The 20,365-nt window shown below is 37.1% G+C and overlaps 3 protein-coding genes across 3 annotated transcripts; 1 reads left to right on the top strand and 2 right to left on the bottom strand.

The window, feature by feature from the left end:
- The first annotated feature begins 9,283 nt into the window (after nt 1-9,283).
- Nucleotides 9,284-10,174, top strand: LOC126795473 (SMR domain-containing protein At5g58720-like). Its single transcript, XM_050522309.1, has one exon. The coding sequence runs from the start codon at nt 9,284-9,286 to the stop codon at nt 10,172-10,174; it is 891 nt and encodes a 296-aa protein (XP_050378266.1).
- Nucleotides 10,175-11,348: 1,174 nt separating this feature from the next.
- On the bottom strand, nt 11,349-14,742 carry LOC126793290 (vesicle-associated protein 1-1-like). Its single transcript, XM_050519762.1, has 8 exons — nt 14,572-14,742; nt 14,412-14,482; nt 13,960-14,041; nt 13,728-13,843; nt 13,474-13,638; nt 13,322-13,372; nt 12,303-12,380; nt 11,349-11,782 (listed from the first exon to the last, which is right to left on the bottom strand). Exons 1-8 carry the CDS (start codon nt 14,621-14,623, stop codon nt 11,672-11,674), a joined length of 726 nt encoding a protein of 241 aa, XP_050375719.1. The 5' UTR covers nt 14,624-14,742; the 3' UTR covers nt 11,349-11,671.
- Nucleotides 14,743-16,255: 1,513 nt separating this feature from the next.
- On the bottom strand, nt 16,256-19,061 carry LOC126793284 (phosphatidylinositol/phosphatidylcholine transfer protein SFH11). Its single transcript, XM_050519752.1, has 11 exons — nt 18,700-19,061; nt 18,508-18,607; nt 18,043-18,309; nt 17,870-17,947; nt 17,514-17,615; nt 17,367-17,416; nt 17,166-17,274; nt 16,893-16,973; nt 16,613-16,654; nt 16,489-16,530; nt 16,256-16,392 (listed from the first exon to the last, which is right to left on the bottom strand). The coding sequence occupies exons 1-11, from the start codon at nt 19,059-19,061 to the stop codon at nt 16,318-16,320; spliced, it is 1,308 nt and encodes a 435-aa protein (XP_050375709.1). The 3' UTR covers nt 16,256-16,317.
- Between the last annotated feature and the right edge of the window lie 1,304 nt (nt 19,062-20,365).

Consider the following 20,365-nt stretch of genomic DNA (forward strand, 5'->3'; position numbering starts at 1 on the left):
CATCCATGTCATCATTATTGACCAGGGCATATAGCATGCCACAAAAAAACAATATGTTGATAGAATACTCATCTTCATCTAAAATCTTGAAGACACTCCAGCTTTTGTCTCCAGGTCTGCACAAGCCCAAATCACAATCGAAAACCGCAGCCACCATACAATTTGACATATCAGAGCTAGATAGTTTGGTTGCTAATGTCGTCACTTGTGTTTCTCATGCCTAGTTTATGTTAAAGGCTGTTGAAGTGATGAAACAGGTGAGGAATCATCTCTGGATTAGCTCAAGCTACTGATCTGAGATATGTAATTCAATATGATGATGATTTATACAATAACGAGTAACGACAACTTAACAAGTTAGATTAGCTCGTCTTCAAGTGGAATTAGACACAATAAAGACGTTTGATTAGCTCTTATAGACATCTATTTGTTGGGGCATGCTGTTTTTCGATGAAGATTATATTTTTGAACTAATTGTTTATAATGGAACTAGGACTTCAAATCCACACTCAAGTAGAAGTAGAATTGGCACCAAAAAGAGAATTCTTATTCATTCCTACAACCGACTTGTATGAAGTAGGTTAAATAGTTTTTTTTTAAACACCAAATTGGCTGGTTGGATACTAATGGCACAACTGATAATAATATCTGTAAATTTCCAGATCAACCTTTACCATCATGTCTGAGACGTTTTACAATTCAGTTTACTTATTGTTTCATAGTCTAAACACAAGGAGTAACCTGCTTCACAACTTAGTAGGCACATAGGCAATTCAGAAAGCCAAGACATTGATTTTACTTAAAATTGATGTGAACCAAATTAAACAGAAACCAAATTATACAGGACAATTCTACGCCCCATAATACCGCATCAATTGTTTTCAGAATACTGTACTGTTGTCAATCAACCATGTCCGTTCAGTCTTTGATATCATGTATCACAGCTTTAACCTGCCCATTTCATTAGTCCAAATTGCAATACTTTTGCTCACAAAATCACATAATTTTCTTAAGAATTTATATAAATCATCGATGTGGCATACTTTAGATAAGTTAAGATTAGAATCTGAAAAACTTTTTGCATGGCTTCGATTTGCTTCCTATACCAATTGAAAAGGAATCAATTTCTGTTGCACAACATTAGTTAACTTCCCTCAGTTGTATTTACAGTGAGTTATTAATCCTCAGAACTTTAGAGATATCCAACATCATGTTACCACCTTCAGAACTTTAAAGATATCCAACATCATGTTACCATTTTTATCACTAACAATAGATACACAAACAACCATTATCCTATTAAACAGAGGAAAACCTCAAACTTTAGGTACTTGAACAAAAAAAAACAGCTTGCATAACTTATATTGACCAGTACCAGCTGAAAATCCAATTGTGATCCACGTCCTGTGAGATCAATTTGGTAAGAGAGAGTAGTTGTAACAACTAGAAAAAAAAATAATATATAAATATATATATATAGTATATAAAAACTTATTTTGTTGTGTTATATATATAAGTATGTATTTTGCTGAAATTTTTTTTGTTAAGTCTTGGGTTATTTCTATGCTTTGGGTATTAATAGAAGAGAAGCCCAAAGTTTGGTCTAAAACCCATGACCTGACCCAAACCCAGTTCAGCCAAAAATAAGTAGAAAATAAGATGATTTCAGTGAAACGATCAAAACACCCGACCTTCTCTTCACAAACTCAAAACTTTGTCTCCTCTGTTCATCATGTTCTTCCCCTTTTCTTCCTTTTCAGATTCTCCTTCATCCCAAAACCTAGCCACCAACCTTGGTTAAGCCACCAATTTCTATCCAAAAACTTGGGGAAGCAGGAGGTGTCAACTGGGTGGAGAGCAAGCTTTCCAGCAGATGACTCCTCAAAGCTATTATGCAGAACTGGAACCCTAGAAGTATGAAGCTGGCAGGTCTAGAACCTAAAATGGCTAAGGTTTCAGGTGAACAATTCAGATAAGTTTCATTGATTCCTTTCTTAAGCTCCAAGTTCTATCCCTTTCCAAATACTATAAATAGGGGTATGTTTCTACATTTTTAAGATAGGATTCTCAGAGGTTTAACCCAGATAGAGAGCATTGGAAGAGAATAGGTACTGCAATTTGTTACAAAATTGTTGGGCTAAGTTGAGATTTTTGATGTTCTTAGTTTTCTACATTTAGAATTTGATATCTCTGTTTAGATGTTAGATTAGAATTGATTTTGGAAAGTTAGAATTGGTTTTGGTTTTATAAATTCTGTGTTGGTCAAGTTTGTTTGTTAGATCTCCAGAAATTTATTCATTTAGAACATGTGAAGACTGATTCTGTACCTGGAATTCGAAATTCCATAACTAATTATAGAAAATTCTTTTGCATGTGTTTCCAACTCTGAAATTTTCTTTAGGATGTCTAGTTTAATTGTTATGAAGACACTTATATGATTTTCCCAGTCTAAATGATTCGTTTTTAGCCAAACAGTTTTCTTGTACAGAGACTCGTCAGAAATTCCTGAAACTGTAGTTAAACTTTGAAAATTCATAATTAATTCTGGAAACATTTTTTTTAAGTGATTCCAAGTCTCGGAGTTTTGTTAGAGTGTTAGCTACAAGTGTTTATAAGAATTTGTGGTCAAAATCCTATTATTTTGGTACAGGTTTCAGTGTTTTTGTATTAAGGTCAGAAAACTAAAACATTGATTCTGTGTTGTTTAAAAACCAACTTTTGGGGAAAGAAAAGCTGTGTTTGTTTGTTAAACTTTGTATAAGTGTAATCCTTTAATCATATGACATTGATTCTATGGTTTTACCGTTTTATTAGGAGCTTGAGACCTGAGGTGGAAATCAGCAAAGGTAGGAGGACATTGGGGATCCTCTATGATTGTTTATATATGATGTTTGGTTTTCTTGTCTGAATTGATTGTTTTTGCTGCTGGTTTTTGACCCTATTGTTGATTTGATTATGTGTGCTACTAATATTACTATGTAATGAATTGTACAAAGGGATGGTGCTATGGTTAAGGCACTTAGGTAGAGAAGTTAGGATCAAACTTTTGTGTAGTTGAGTCCATAACCTCAGCAGGTACTATATCCCATGTATGCCCAAGATATTGCGCAAGTAGTATAGGATATGTGAAGGGTAATTCGGGATTGGTGAAAGGGGAATGGACAAGATGACTAGCAAAAGGGGTTTATGGGAAGAGGGAATAGTTCATATAAAAGAAAACTCTAAGTCACCCTAGTGGTAAAATACATGGTATGGGACATGTAGACCTAGTGTTTCTAATATATGAACTATGTGAAGTAGAAAAAATTATGTCAATATACTGGTCATGGCTAAAATCAATTTGAAGAGGTATGCCTCCTATTGAGCTTTATATGCTCACCCCTTTATAACATTTTGCAGGTGAGGAACAAGTTGTTTGAAGTTATTGTTCAAGAGTGTTTTGCTGTGTGGAGTTTTGCTTGCCCTTTAGTTTCCTAGAATAAAAACAGACTTTGATGAGTCTATCCTTGTAATATGTTTGAACCTTGAATAATAACATGTTTACCTTTAGTTTGTGTCATTTAAGTTTCTTTTCCAACTATTTTTCATATTCTGTTGTGGAAATTCATTCCATATATAGAGTATGAATTACACCTTAAAAAAAATATTTACCAAAAAAAAATTGAGGTGTGACAGTAGTTGTCTCCCATGCAGACAATTTGGTCTCTGCAGGGGTATTTGGTAGAGTTGAAGAAGATTGATTATTGCTTAATAACATTCATACATAGATTCAATAATTATATAGCCTAATCTAACATAATTTACTCCGTGATTCACGGAGTGAATCACGGCCCGTGTTTTATGCCGGATTCACGCCGACACTCCCCCTCAAGTTGGTGCATACATATCAACCATGCCCAACTTGCTAAGTGAATCATAAAAAGCCCTTTTAGACACTCATTTTGTAAACATATTGGCAAGTTGCTCTTCTGTAGAAACAAAAGGAAAACTAATGATCTTTGCGTCTAGTTTCTCTTTTATAAAGTGACGATCCACCTCCACATGTTTTATACGATCATGTTGCACAGGATCATGTGAAATATCAATGGCTGCCATGTTGTCACAGTACATCTGCATAGCACATTTAGGCTTAATACCCAAATCTTGTAGCAAATTTCTAAGCCATAACAATTCGCACACTCCATGAGCCATACCTCTGTATTCTGCTTCAGCACTAGATTGAGCTACCACATTTTATTTCTTACTCTTCCACGTAACAAGATTACATCCAACAAAGGTAAAGTACCCTGATGTGGATCTCCGATCTGTAATATTTCCAGCCCAGTCTGCATCTGTGAAGCCACAAATCTCAAGGATATTGTTATGATTAGAAAACCTTACTCCTCTCCCTGGAGCTGACTTCAAGTACCTCAAAATCCTCACAACAGCATCCATGTGATCCACACTTGGATTATGCATAAACTGACTCACTACACTTACTGCATACGCAACATCTGGCCTGGTGTGTGACAAATAAATCAAGCGTCCAACTAGCATCTGATAACGAGTTTTGTCAGTGTGCACTTGATCTGGGTATTCTGCTAATCGATGGTTCTGCTCAATAGGAGTATCAATTGGAGTGCAATCTAACATACATGTCTCCGTTAGTAGATCAAGGATGTACTTCCTCTGATACAGATAGATACCATCACTTCCCCGGGCTACCTCAATGCCCAAGAAGTACTTGAGTGTACCTAGGTCCTTCATTTCAAACTTTGTGACTAGCTGCTTTTGTAATCTGTCCACTTCAATAGTATCATTACCAGTAACTACCATATCGTCAACATATATGATTAAGGCTGTTATCTTCCCTTGTTGGTGTTTGAGAAATAATGTGTGGTCTGAATTACTCTACATATAGCCAATTTTCCTCATGAATTGTGAGAATCTTCCAAACCAAGCACGAGGTGACTGTTTAAGACCATACAAAGATTTTCTCAATCTGCATACGGAGTTACTTGGAGAAGCGGCCACATATCCAGACGGAAGATCCATGTATACTTCCTCTGTTAGTTCTTCATGAAGGAATGCATTCTTAACATCAAACTGCCTAAGTGGCCAGTTCAAGTTAGCAGCGACATAGAGCAATACCCGGATAATGTTTATCTTTGCAACAGGTGCAAATGTCTCATCATAGTCTATGCCATATGTCTGGGTGAACCCCTTCGCTACTAGGCGTGCTTTATACCGGCTTACTGACCCATCTGGATTATGTTTTACTGTAAACACCCAACGACATCCTATAGTCTTCTTGCCATATGGTGGAGGTACAACCTCCCAAGTATTGTTCTTTTGTAATGCTTCCATCTCTTCCTCCATTGCTTTCCTCCATTTTGGATCTCTCAATGCATCCTGCACTTTGTTAGGTACTGATACAGTAGATATTTGATTCACAAATGACTCATATGACTTAGATAATCTTTTGGTAGATATAAAATTTGCCACAGGATACTTGGCTTTAGTCTGAAGGGTAGGTTCATATTTTTTTTGTTGGTTGACCCCGAGTAGACCTATTTGACAAAACATATTGTCTATTATTATCCCTAATAGAATAACTAACCTCAGATGAGTGATCTTCTGTACAAAGAGAGCATTGGTCAGGGGTATAAACAGTTGTACGGGAGACATGAGGGGCAGTTGTGTTGTCAGCTTCTGGTGCCTGAATCTCTTGAGTGACGACCTCCGGTGGTGCATGTGTGGCTGATACCTTGGTAATCTCAACGGAACATGTTACCATATCGACTGGCTCACTTGTCTCCCCCTCTCCATGATACAGCTCTTCAAAATAGGAATTCTCCCCCTGAAGAGCAGTATCAGAAGAGGAAAAATAACTCATGTTCTCAAAAAAGGTAACATCCATAGTGACATAGTAATTCCGGGTAGGGGGATGATAGCACCGGTACCCTTTTTGATGTCCTCCGTACCCAACAAACACACATTTAACTGCCCGGGCATCCAACTTAGAACGCTGATGTTGTGGAAGATGAACAAAAGCAACACAACCGAAAACACGGGTAGGAAGATTATGAAAAAAGGGTAATGAGACATGAGATGCAAGCACCTCATAGGAAACTTTCCCTTGAAGAACTCGAGATGGAAGACGATTAATAAGGTGGGCGGAAGTAATGACAGCATCACCCTAAAGGTATTTAGGCATGTGGGCACTAAAAAGAATACATCGAGCCATATCAAGTAAATGACGATTTTTTCTTTCAGAAACCCCATTTTGCTCAGGTGTGTAAGGACACGTTGTTTGATGAACAATTTCGTGTGTGTTAAAGAACTCATGAAAGACATGATTCACATATTCCCCCCCCCCCATTATCAGAACGAAAAACTCGAATGATGGCATTATATTATGTTTGGACAGAGGTATGGAAGGCACGAAAAGCTGGAAAAACCTCATCTTTATTTTTAAGAAGAACAATCCATGAAAGACGTGTGCAATCATCAATGAATGACACAAACTATCGCATTCCTGACACAGTAGACTCTTTAGAGGGTCCCCAAACATCAGAATGAATTAATTCAAAAAGAAGAAAACGTTTAGTAGACTACTAGGGGAATAAGTAGATCGATGACTCTTGCCCAAAACATATGTCTCACAACATAAACAAGACTCGTCCACACTAATAAACAAAGTAGGCATGGATTTTTTCATAACACTAAAAGATGGATGCCCTAAGCAACGATGCCATAACTAAATTTCACTTAGCTTGTCCGAAGTGGAGAGTAAAGCGGTCCGAGATTGTCCCCCTGTTTTTTCCCTGCGTATGTCAGATCCAAATGAAACAACCGGCCCCTCAGATACCCCCGACCAATTATCCGTCCGGTGAGAAGATCCTGAAATATCACATACATAGGAAAAAAGGTCACAGAGCACTGAGCGTCAGCGTTCAATTGGGGAACAGATATCAAATGATGAGATAAAACAGGTACATAGAGTACATTGTTAAGCTCTGTGGTGGGAGTAATACGAACAGACCATGTCCCTAACATGGGGAATGGCTCACCATTAGCATTAGTAAGATAGGGTACGGGTGGGGGGGATAATACGGTAAAATAAGATTTGTCATAAATCATATGATCAGATGCACCAGAATCAATAATCCATGTATCAGAACTAACCGAGTGAGAAATATTGAAAGTCATACCAATTTGAAAAAAAATCTGTCTCCGGTGCACTTGCATTGACGGTGAGGATGTACAGACAGGGAAAAAGACGACTGATTCTTACCGGACCGGGTCGGGTCGGGCGGACTGACCGGGTCGGGTTACACCTAATCTGGGCTGGGCTGGGTCGAAGTTTGGGCCGGGTCGGGGCGAACTGTAACCGGGTCGGTGCAGAGAGGCCGATCTGAGAAACGCTTCGGCGAGGAGCGGCAACTGAGGACGTCCGGCGAGCAGCGGCAAGGGGCGGCGAGGAGCGGCAAGGAGGGGCGACTGAAGAGCTGCGACTGAGACGACTTCGGGTCGAGTGCGGACCGGATGTCGTCGGGTTTTCCCGGCGTCGGAGGAGCAGGGAGACCAGTGAGGGAGCCGGACGGGAGGAGGCAGGTCGGAGGGGCAGGTCGGAGTGCCGGAGGGCAGCGGTGAGGGAGCCGGAAAACCGGTGAGGCAGCGTATGAGCTCGAAGGCGGTAACCGGCCGGAAAAACGGGAAAAATCCCAGAAAAAAACAGAGCACGAAAGCTCTGATACCAAGTTGAAGAAGATTGATTATTGCTTAATAACATTCATATATAGATTCAACAATTATATAGCATAATCTAACATAATTTACTCCGTGATTCACGGAGTGAATCATGGCCCGTGTTTTACCACGGATTCACGCCGACATGTAGCTCCAGTTAACACTTAAAATAGTTGTTGTAGAATTTTAGGCAATCCATACATCAGTAGTGTCAGCTCCGTCGTGTAAGCTGACATTCCAAGGGGTATATATTCACTAGGAAGCAACTGATTTGTTGTTGATCCTTACGTCGGAAATACGCGAGATTCAAGACTGGGAAATATATCCTGAAAAACCGGTTATTCATCAAGAACCCTTTGCTCATGGCACCTTTGGTCATGTTCACAAATGTATTTACGATGGCAAACCAGTTGCAGTCAAAGTGTTAGAATGGGAAACAGAGGGAGAAAGAACGAAAGCTTTGCAAGGAGATTTTCAATATTACGTGAAACCAGTTACGTGAGGTTTTTGTTTGGTTCGAGGTAGATCATCCCAATATTACCAAGTGCATTGGAGCTACAACAACAATGACTTCAAAGCTTAAATTACAGATTGATAATAAGGAGTTGAGTATTAACTGTGCTTGTGTAATTACTGAGTATCTTTCTACAGATACACTCAAGTCTTATCTTTCTTGTAGAGGATGTCTTGCAACTGGCACCGGATCTTGCGAGAGGATTAAGTCCTGATTGAAGATAATGTGAAATTATAATTGGATAAAAATTGTTATATTTGCTTTTCAATTTAGTTCCCTCCAAACTCTTGAGTGAGAACGAAGTTGAAAATTTGAAATCATAACTTTCAAATATGTGCAACTTTCAATATGAGCTATATTAGGCAATACCGATACGCAAAAGCTGCTTTTAGAAAAAGAAAACTTAAAACACTTTAAGAACTTGATCGATGAATATCGATGATAATAAACCATCATACGTATATAGCAATAGTTAATACATTATACATGATTCCAACTTTTCAAGTCACATTATCTTTGATGAAATGGAAAATCATATAACTAATGTGAGATCCAAGTTTCACATAGCATAACACATCCTTATTATTTGGCTTATAATTCTTATCATGAATGTGGTCTTTTTTTTTCTCGACAAGTCATCAATGTGATCATTGTGACGTGGTAATAGCACAACTCTATTTCTAAAGCTGGATGTACAATATCCCAAGGGGCACTATTGTAAATATGGTGCTTTAAGAGAGGTATTGGAGCGTTTATGACCGTTTATTAGAATCGGGAACCTCTCCTACTACGTTCTTTTTTTTTTCAGGTTTTTAAATCCGAAGCCTATTCGGAATAGAACTCACAGTCAAAAAGGGAAATTTGCCCCTAGTACAAATAGACCCAGCCACTACGTTTAGAATTGTTAATTTGTGTTTGAGGAGTAAACAGAAACTGAGAAAAGGGTCACTTATTTTCTCCGGCCACCGAAATAGTTTGTTTTTTACGGTTCCGGGTAAAGAGTACGTGAAGTCGGGCCCTAGCTACAGAACTCGAAAGATGACATCCAGGTATGGAGTTGCTGCTACAAGACAGGAGGAGGAGGCCGAACAGTTCCTTTGGTCTATGCTCGGAGACGAGTCGGAGTTAAACTTGGGTGTTGTTAGGGATGTACTTTTTCAGTGTGGCTATGAAGTTGAAAAGGCCTTGGATGCCTTTCTTGAGTTGTCGTCTTCTTCCTCGAGTGAGACATGGTATTGCGTGGGAGATACTCATCACAGTTATGTAGAGGTTCTTGCGGGCAGTACTTCTGGAACTCACCGGTGTACGAACACAGATGACATCTCTCAGATGGTTGTGGAATCTTTTTTCAACAAATCTAAGAGGAGGAGAACTGAAAAAGAACCAAGAACCATCAATTCTAGGAAGAAAAGTGTCAAGCAAGTGCAGGACTCACTAGATGTCGCCAAAGGAGCTGAATATGATGCATATAGAGGGAGTGCAAAGCAGCACTGGCAATCAGTAACGTCTCACTACCAGAAAGCAGCAAATGCGTATTCAAGCGGATCGCGGGCATACGCAGGTTACCTATCGGAGCAGGCGAAAGTGAAGGCGAAATTGGCACGAGAGGCAGATGAGAAGGCAAGCCAGGAGATCTTCAAAGCAAGAAACAAGGACAAGGGGGTAGAGAACGATGTCATGACTATTGATTTGCATGGACAGCATGTCAAACAAGCAATGAGGCTTTTGAAACTGCACCTTGCGGATGGGGCAAAGGAGCAATCGCTTCGGCGCCTAAGGGTCATCACAGGCTGTGGTGCCAGAAAGTCTATTCTGAAACAATCTGTCATCAGACTCGTCCAGAATGAAGGGATCAAATGGAGGGAAGAGAATCCGGGAGCGGTAGTGATCAAGCTAGCCTCACTGAGACAAGTTCAGGTTCATGGATAGTCTCTCCAAATTCATCTTGACTGAGACGAGTAGTCAGTTATTTTTAGTCTTTCTTTATTTTGTCAGTGTTATTTATTTGCTAAAAAGCCTAAATTTAGTCATAATTGTCAATTTGCACCCGAAACTTGCATTTAAATCAATTTATCTCCTAAACTTGTTAAACATTGCCGATTTGCACCATATCCGTTAAATTTAATGTTTTTCATCCAATTTTAAGTCACATGTCATGCATTTGAGGGGCAATATTGTCATTATATATTTATTCATATTTAATAATGAAAAAATTAATAAAATTACTTAAGATGAACACTTCTTACAATGTTTTTTTTTTCGAAACATGTTATTGATTTATATATTTATTATTTTACGTAATATGGTATGTTAAAAAATATTAGAAAAATATAAATAAATACATTGAAAATTAAAAATAAATGTGTGTGCCTTAGCCTTATTAGGTTTCCTGTTAGAGATAGATTCGCATCTCTGTAATAGATTAGGACTCCGAATCCTATAGGATTGTGGTTATATAATGCCTATATATAGGCCCCATTTTCAATAATCAAACGGTTATGTTTTGTTATATTACGTCGTTATTATTCTTGTTTCGTTCCTCCTCCAACAATGTGTACATATATATATACACACAACACACTATATTTGAATCGGTGGGTATGTTGAATATATAATTCGAAGTAGGGTTAAATATGTAGAAAAAAGATGTAAATAAATAATTTGATTAAAAAATAATCATCCTTTTAAAAAATATTTTTATTTGTTTTTAAGAAAAATATAAATTGAAAAAAAACAACATTACCCCTCATGTGCATGACACGCAAAATTAGATAGAAACAGTTAAATTTAACAGATGGGGTGCAAATCGGTAATTTTTATTAAATTTAGGAGGTAAATTGACTCAAATACAAATTCGGAGTGCAAATTAACAATTTTAACCAAGTTTAGAATGTATTTTAACAATTTTACCTATTTATTTCTAGTCTTTCTTATCTGTAAGTTTTAAGTTCCAAGTCTCCATGAAATATCTTCGTTTATATGAATTATATCCCAGTAGCATCATCTCTGCAAGATCAGACTGTTTAAGACGTATAACTAACAAAAAGGGTCACATCTTCCACAAGGATGGTTTTATGAAGAGAACGAAAATTAGTAGCGGAAATAACTGAAGACATGTTCCACATCACATTGAGATGTATAAAATTATTGTCAGACACAGTCGAGCAGAAAACCCACAAAATAAGCAAGTAAAAATCATCCACTTTTTAAGTTACAAAAAGAATGAGTTTTACCAAATGAGTCCGACACAGCTAATCTAGTATTTCAGCACCTACAGACTCATGACCCCACCTAAACAAGTTTGAAAACTTTGGCAAAGCTAACTAAAGATGAAGCACCTCTCATCGTTCGTTTTTAGTCCTTCCACCATCATTCTTCATTGACTGAGAAGGAAATGGCTTGACAAAGATCTGTGATAGACTCTGCTTATGAGTTCTTCATGAGATAACCCAAAAGCAATCCAATCAGACCAATAATGATGACAACAATGATTGAAACACCGCCACTGCTTTTGCTCCCTTGATTCCTCAAGAGTTCCTACAAGAGAACATGTCAAGAAATAGAGCATCAATATGTTGCCAGCAAGAACAAATTAAAGAAGTCTTTAAGTGTGGATTGCAAACGAATTACTTCAAATTGAGATCATGATACGGTAGCAAAAGAATAACATCTGCATTCAATCAGATTATAACCTTAATAACTTCCAACAGAACTAATTAGTCCAAACCACAATCTCGACCGATGGCCACTAATCCTATACTTTTCTACGCAAAAGTCAGCGGACTATTAGGCTGATTAGTTTGTTGCTTGGTACAATTTCAACCAATTTTAATTGGTAATGCATCAATAGAGCTTATGCATTCAAGAATACTGTGCAAGAGTGAAAATCACCTACATACACAAATACTTGATAAAGAAAATACAGTAAAAAAGCTGACACACAGTTTCAGTTTAATCACGCAAAAGTGTCAAGGTGATAAATATACTGCTTCCAAAGATAACAGGGCAAACAGGAGAATAAACACAATGCTACGCAAGATGTATATGATATCCTCACCAGCTCCTGACGAAGCCTCTTATTTGTTTGAAGTGCATTTGACTTTTCCTCTGATAATTTCACAATAAGTGCTCTTTCCTGCAATTATACAAGGGACAACATATAAAAACTAGACTTGCAAGCACCACTACTCAAAGAAGGTAAGTCTTACAGAACTGCTACTTATGGCATAAGCAACATATCGATATCAGAAGTAAATTCAGGTTACATGTTGACATATACCTATATAGCCAGTATGACATAAGAATAAATTAGGACTAATCTAGAGATGGTATAACCCAGTAAGTTTCTGTAAGCACATGCACAACCTTACAAGGAAAAGCAACTTGGTATAATAGCCATGCCATATAAAGCCACTAATTTATATATATAAATGTCTGAAGACCATTTCAGTCTACTAGTTCGAGCCTTGATGTGTCAAAAGTATAACACCTGAGACCTATTTGTGGTATGATGTGAACCAGGAAGCAAAAGAAAGGTGACAAAGAAAATAGTTTATAATCATATATCTCCATATGTGTAAGTGTAATACACTATAAGGCGATACAGGTTTTGTTAGCACTATCAAAAGCATAACACCTGAGAACTATTTGTAGTACGATGTGACCCAGGAAGAAAAAGAAAGGAAACAAAGAAAATAGCTTATAATCATCTACTGGCCATGACAGTCTTCATGTGTGAATGTGCAATACACTATAAGCCTATACAGGTTTTGTTGGCATCACAGAGCACCAGCCTAACTACTTGATATATGTAAAATATGCTAAGTGTGATCCTTTTGAAGGTATTCAAAGGAGTGGGGGTGTGTTTGATTATCATCTTTACGGGCATCCAATTCTAAAATACTTAAGAACTACACCCTCCCTTCTATTGTTCAAACTTCAAAGTAACAGATAACTGACCTAAATAAACACATATCAGTCTCTACAGATAACACCTCATAAACTGGATGAGGTATATCTGACACCATAGCATATGCACAATCTAAGACTTCTGTTTCTGCAAGTCTAGGAATTTACCTCTGCAGATCTCTGCGGATATTCAAACTGCTCCGAAAATCCTTTTGTAGCCTGATATTACCATGAAACGGCAAACAAATCAATATCTCTCTTCTGAGTTCTGACAATGAAAAATATTTATTGTGTCATAGTCTTATAACAAAATTGCTCACATTGGAAAACTCAGCACCATTAAGATTTCCATTCTCCCCGGCATTAGCTCTTGGTGAAGACCCTTCCTCTGACCCTTCTGGCACTGGAGAAGGGGGTTGAGGTGGAGCAACATATACCACCCTCAATTTGCACTCTTCAACCGCATGTCCTGCCTCTTTATTAAACTACACATAAAGCAATCCCACAGATGAATAACATTTGACATAAAGAACACAAACAAATCATGATTCACAACACGTCGTAATGTAACTACCACTTCTGGAGTAATATCCTTTGGAGTTGCACCATCGTTGGTCTTTACACTCTGAAGCAGAAACTTGTCCTTGCACTGCATGTCTGTAGGAGCTTCCTTTTGCGCCTGCATTGTAACTAAATCACAACAAACAATCAAAAACCATTAATCTCCATCATTCCCACTCAACACAAACAAACCATCAAACAAAAGCTCGCTGGAGAAGAGACTATTTATGTAGATTACTATTCACCTATAACATCACATGTGGATCGCGGCAAGACAATCCCCGTGTTCGGACGAACACAATACTTCTTAGGATTCGTAGTTTTGACCTGACAACACAACCAAAACAATATCAACATCCAAAGCCTCCTCGAAACTAAACCTAAGCCTCATTTCTACCACCAATCTAACAATTCGAGAAAACACAAGCCTCACTGGATTACGAAAATACACAAAATAATCGATAAATTCAACTCTTCCAGAAGTTTCAGATTCAATTTTCTTCTTCATGATTTACAACAAAACGTAAACAACTCCCTAACAAAGCCACATTCAGATATCAATTACGAAATGAACAACAATTTCAAGCCTAATCGAACAAATGAGATAATCCAATTCACATTCTCAGTAATTCATAACATTACAACAAAAATTTGCACAAAATAAAAGATGCAGGTAAGAAAAGCAAAATTGATTCACCTTGAAAGCGACATAGCTATCGGTCTTATTCGAGAGCTGAAGCGAGCAAGAAATCTGCTTCTTCAATTCGACTACACAGAAATAAAAAATCAGAAATAAAAAATCGAAGCATGCGAAAATCGAAACAGATCGAAATGAAAATGAGAAAATTCACACTGACAGGGGAACTTGAGCTCGAGAGGCTCGATGCTGAGGAGCTCGCCGGTGCTCATTTGGATCGGAATTATTGAATAGCCGATTGGGGAGAAGAACAGAGACACAGGGCGGAGAGGGCAGCGAGATTTAGAGGAATTTGGGGGAAGCTCTCAAATTTAATGATGATTGTGGGAAAGCTGGTTTTTTTTTTCATTTTCTCTTTTTTTATTAATAATAAAAAAGAATTTACTAATGGCTAATTATGAACATGCGTTGGACAAAACTTCTTTCTCTGGATCTCTTATTTTGGCATTATATATTTATATTCATGGATCTTTTTTTTTAACTTTTATCTATTTATTTGGGTATAAAATAAAGTATCTTTCTGGCTAAGTAAAATGCTTTATTTTGTGGTTGGTGGAGTTTGAAGAATTGGTGATTTTGGTATGGGGGAGGAAAATGACTGAAAGAGAGAAAAGAGTAAAGTATATATGTTTTGTGTATGAATGGTTTGTTAATTGAAGTAATCAGTCCCTCAATGTTGACTTCCTTTCTGTATTGTGATCCTTTCATTTGTTGTTTTGCAAATCATGTCCATATATATGTGCTTGTTTTGATATTTTTTATATCGGTGAATTGACATCATTGTCTCTCTATGAACATGTGATCAAATCCGAAATTTGGTATCACTGTCTGTTCGGAAACATGTGTTACTATTACATTGAAGTTCAATCGGCTTAGCTTTAGTCACTTAAGCTTTAATTCGAATAGCCGATAAGAAATGTCAAGAAATTGTCTCTGTTTTTTTTTTTTAAATGGATTTGGTATTACTACTAAAGTTATGCAACGAGAAGGACGTAAAGCATAGACCTCGTGCATACATGTATTATGATTTGGCAACTACCCTACCGTGCTAAACATTCATTACTTCTTCTTTTTCCTTGCCTAACGCTATTAAGGGGTAGCTGATCTTTGGATTGATGACCACGAAAGATGAATAGGTATGTTAACTGCAATAGGTTCCATCATTAGTCAACTAATTAGCCAAATAAAATAAAATGTTGCCCTTACATTAGGAAGAAGTATTCAGCTTTGATATTAAAAAGCTAAATTAGAAGGGCATAAGTAGCCTTTAAGCTAAATTAGAAGTATTCATCTTTCGATGAACTCATTATCACTACTTCAAAAAAAAAACCCAACAATTTTACAATTAAAAGCCACAGCTGATTGCCGACATTCCCCAATCTATATGGTCCAAAAGACTCAAAACAGTATTGGGCATGTTATGAGATTATGACAGTTACAGAATTGCATAATAACATCACTACCCAGTTGGTTTCTTTTCCAAAAGCTTTTGTCCTATGTCGGGATTTGAGTCATTTGACAATTACACCAACTCTTTATGGGTTGGGGAGTTCTTTACCATACAAGCAATCATTTCTTGTCCTTAAGCTTAGTAATGAAATTTCTTATTCATCAATCTCTCACTACATTCCCATCGTAGATCATTTGAGAACACGATTTTACGTATACACTATCGTATACTGGACATATATCATTGTTGGAAATACATAATGAATTACTGTGTCTGTGAAAATACATGAAAGAATCCGATTTTGAATGATTACTACTATCTGGAAATGTGATAGTTAGATTTATTCAATTTGGTATCAGATAAGAATTGTGCACGACTCTAGGTGCATGTCCACACACTTTGAACAGAAGCAAGGGGCATTGATATGCAGTTCACCAAGTAAAATATAAGGTTTTGCTAGCTTGAAGTGGGATGTACTTCCCAGGAAGTTGATCTCAAATCTTCTACATGCTGCACAAGTTCTTTCAAAACCTGGTACGAGCAAAACAGAGCAAGTGTCACTAAATCAGGTTAGTAAATAGTGCCCAGTTCATAAGAAGTTAATTTGGCTCACTAGTCACAACTCACATTCTTGGTGTCCTCAAGTGCAGCTTCTAGTGCTTCAATTTTCTGCAACACTAAACAGTGTTAGTATGATTTTGCAGTATGAGTGTAAATTCCGAGCACATTACTGAGTTTTCTTTTAGCTCACTTTCGTGGTGTCTTTGAGTGCTGCTTCCAGAGCCTGGATTTTCTGCTACACAGAATGCATAAAATGACAGTCAGTTATGTCTTCGACCAAAGAGAATTTTCGTAAGTACTGATCCTAAGAGCATCGTTCAAGTATATCCTTGTGATCACAAAATTTTCTAGTTAGAGAAAAAGTTAAAATGTTCATGTTTCTGTAATTGAAAAAGAGTATATCAATTATCAAGTAACTTTCAAGAACCAAACTCTCGCTGAATAATGATTTTAGGTTCTGCTATGCTTACCCTATTTTGCGTCCCCGCCTCTTCTGAAGCCTCATCACCATATTCTTCATTGCTGTTTACCTCATTGCCTGCAGCAATTGCCTGAAAGATAAAAGATGAAGCATTATCTCCGGCCCCATATAAGAAAACATGATTCCATACAATTGGAAACTTTTATGCAACAAAAGTTCTGCTGCATTAGATGTTCAAAACTTCAAATACTAAGAGGCCCTATCAGAAGTTCAATCACTAAAATCAGTGGAACGTTTTTCGGAAATCAAAAGTTTTGATAACCTTAATCACATCTGTGAGCTCCGGATTGTTCCAAGGTCCTTTGTCACGTAAAAGGCAACCCCCATAATCAGAACACGTACAGGTTCCACCCAGAAAAGTCGGCAAATTACTGCATAAAATCAATATTTAACATTTGGTATACAAGTTGTAAACATGAACCAATTACAAATTGTACATGCAATTGCACTTCACTACGTTTACCTTTGATCAATAACTTCAAGTAAGTCACTCTGGTATTTGTATCCCAGCACCTGCAACAATAATTATATATATAGATCGATAGACAATCAAGATAGTATCTAAAAAGTTGGTGTAAATGTAGGACAATTCATGGATTAGAGAACATACCTGAATTTTTGCTAGTGTTCGTTCATCAAGGAAAGCTTTCACTGCTTTCCACAGCATTTGAAACCCATTTCCAGCATTCACAATATACAGGCGATTTAGAGTCTGAAAATATTGATTGCCTTGAAGTCATCATCCAACGTATATGAACATAGATATAAACAAAGACATGATCTGCTCCTGTTACTAATTAAGTATTTTCTTTCTGTATCAAGAATAAACTTCTGTTGAAAATTTTAATTTGAAGGGACTTCTTGTTTTTAATGAAAATATATATGCAGACTGCTTATAGTGAGTAAACTATATTACTATATTAGGTGACCAGTTTCCTGACTCACCAATCAAATATTCCAAAGTACCTCTGGGTAGTAATTGCTATCAATCTTCTGAATTTCCATAAAGAGATAGCGAGCAGGCTTCGAGAAATTTGCCAATCCCTAATGAATAATGACCAGCATTAAGAACTTACTAAACACTAACAGCAGCCAGCAAGTACTAAACTACTAACAGCATTACAGCTAAGAAGGCTTACCACTCCATGCACATCTAAGATACTTGTTGTCGATGCTACATGCTTCTTAGCTGCAATGGAGCATGTAGGGTATCTCACATTCAATGTTTTCTCTTGTTCTGACACATGATACCTTGTAAATCTTTCAAGTGTAGTTACTTGCAGTAGCTTGTTAAGGTCTACCATCCCAATCCTTTCGATGTATACTGGTCTACCATATCGGTCTACCCCATGAAAGCCATGAGGATAACATTTCTTCACTAACTCATACTCCTCGAACTTCAAGTCCTGCAAATAAGTAATTCCATGCTCAATTACCTTATGGATTTAAGCAACAGAACATTGGCATATAACCAATATATAGTTATTTCAATACATGTACTTTCCCAAACACCAGATGAATACTAGTACTTGGAGCATGCTGTAAAACCAACAAACTGGATAATTTGTGATAATTCAGCCAAAATAGACATTTGAGTAATTCACCTTTGGAATTGCATCAACCTTATAATCCTCGCGCCACTTGAGATAAGCCAAGAACGCCTCTTTTGCTTTAGCAAGATCAAAGTCCCTCATTCGTAGAAACCTAGAAGGAACACAACAGGTGCCATTAGTAATATGCAAATGATCGAACACCTTAGCTTAACTAGTTAACTAGTTGCAAATGATCAGACTAACCGCAAGAGTGTATGATAATCTTGGTGCTGCGGAGGAAGCTGACCCTCAAGAAACAACAGTTCTCGAAAAGACTCAACAATCTTTTGATCTTTCGGATCACGAACTCCAGCAAGAACCATTTTCATGCTCCTGCTACTACTCCCACCAAGTTTCTTGAACGAGTCACGAAACTTTTTGAATCCCAGGTTCGACATTGAAGATGAAGGCTTTCTTCTTTCTTCAGGCGCAGGGAAATGCCAATGGCTTTCAATGGGAGGGTGAATAATTTTGGGTTTACTTAAACTTGATGAGGGTTCATCATGGCCTCCATCTCCACCACCTCTCGAAATCACTATATCCCTATCTAGTTTTGATGTAAGCATATGTAAACAACTATATATATGAGTAAATATGACCTTATATGGGATCAAAGTTGAACAGTTTAAACTACTCAAAGTAGAACAGGCTGCTTGAACATATTCTTGTACAATGGCCGGCCCTCATTATTTCATTTTAGATTCAAGAACTCAACATACAGTGTTGAACTTTGGTGAGGACTGTGAGAAACATTCATTTGTGCAAACACAGATCGAGAGGGGAAGGGGGAAGAAGGTGGAGACCAAATTAATGTAAATAATAAAAGATCGATGTATGAGAGAAGAAATGTGAAACAACGTTTTTGGGTTGGGTATCGAATTCCATGCTTTGTCTTTTGCACTTTGGAATGTTTGAGCATCAAGTAAACTGTGAAGAACACTGCACGCAGAGGGAACGTGTTTTTTCCGTGCCTTCCATTTTAGCCTGCAGCACTGTTCCATACATCCATAAGTGGTTTCAGATTTTCAGCAAGTTCAAGCTAGAAGCTACTATATAAAAACGTTAATTAACTTCGGGAAAAATGTTAATATACCATAACTTCAGGGACTTACTAGGTCCTGTGCACCCGTAAGAATCTAGTTACGTATTTGAAAGTTCGGACATTGACACAAGTTCCATGACCCATTCCTTATTGTTCTACCCCATCCTTTGTTCCAAACCGAGTTTGAAGCTCCACTTTTCTTCTCATGTGGATATTTAAAGTGTTCTTCTTCCCACGCGCGGGGTTGTTTATATTATCTGTTTTATTTTTCCTTACCTTAAATCGTTGCACTGGTATAGAATTCAGGTACAGAACTTCAGACCCAAATAAAAGGGTATAGAAATCGGACATTCTTTTAGAGTTTTATATATTGTTAATCTATATTCTTATGACATAAACTCACTTTGTCAATCAAATAGCATGTGAAGTTACATATATATCATGTCACCATATGCTAATTTAAAATTCTATTTAATGATTAAGGGATAAAAATATAAATAACAAAATTAGAACATAAAAAAATAAAAAAATTATCTCATATTCTATAAGGAAGTTATAAACCACTACGTAAAATATGGGAGGTATTCACACCCATAATTTCACTGTTTCTAATCCAAATTTCGTTTAGAGTTCATTAGTTCATAATTTTTCCTTGCATTTTTGTACCCCAATACATCTTAAATCTTGGCGAACTTATGTGAGTGGAGACAAAAATTTACTCTTATTTTTGCTTCGCACAAATATATTTTTTATTTTTTTACTTTGTTATTTTTAAATTAGGTATGTCGATATTTGTTATTAGAAGAAATTTCTTTCAAATTAATTTAT

Source organism: Argentina anserina, chromosome 5 (assembly GCF_933775445.1).
Source record: "Argentina anserina chromosome 5, drPotAnse1.1, whole genome shotgun sequence".
NCBI lineage: Eukaryota > Viridiplantae > Streptophyta > Magnoliopsida > Rosales > Rosaceae > Argentina > Argentina anserina.

What these genes read in the sequence shown, in the direction of transcription:
- LOC126795473 (XM_050522309.1), top strand. Translation starts at nt 9,284, where the DNA reads ATGACATCCAGGTATGGAGTTGCTGCTACAAGACAGGAGGAGGAGGCC.
- LOC126793284 (XM_050519752.1), bottom strand. Translation starts at nt 19,061, where the DNA reads ATGCTTACATCAAAACTAGATAGGGATATAGTGATTTCGAGAGGTGGT. An exon ending in AGGTTGATGCAATTCCAAAG is followed by an intron (nt 18,310 to 18,507) that starts GTGAATTACTCA and finishes ACTTATTTGCAG; the next exon opens with GACTTGAAGTTCGAGGAGTA. An exon ending in AGGCGGGGACGCAAAATAGG is followed by an intron (nt 16,655 to 16,892) that starts GTAAGCATAGCA and finishes TCTGTGTAGCAG; the next exon opens with AAAATCCAGGCTCTGGAAGC.
- LOC126793290 (XM_050519762.1), bottom strand. Translation starts at nt 14,623, where the DNA reads ATGAGCACCGGCGAGCTCCTCAGCATCGAGCCTCTCGAGCTCAAGTTC. An exon ending in ATAGCTATGTCGCTTTCAAG is followed by an intron (nt 14,042 to 14,411) that starts GTGAATCAATTT and finishes TTGTGTTGTCAG; the next exon opens with GTCAAAACTACGAATCCTAA. An exon ending in ATCCACATGTGATGTTATAG is followed by an intron (nt 13,844 to 13,959) that starts GTGAATAGTAAT and finishes GTTGTGATTTAG; the next exon opens with TTACAATGCAGGCGCAAAAG.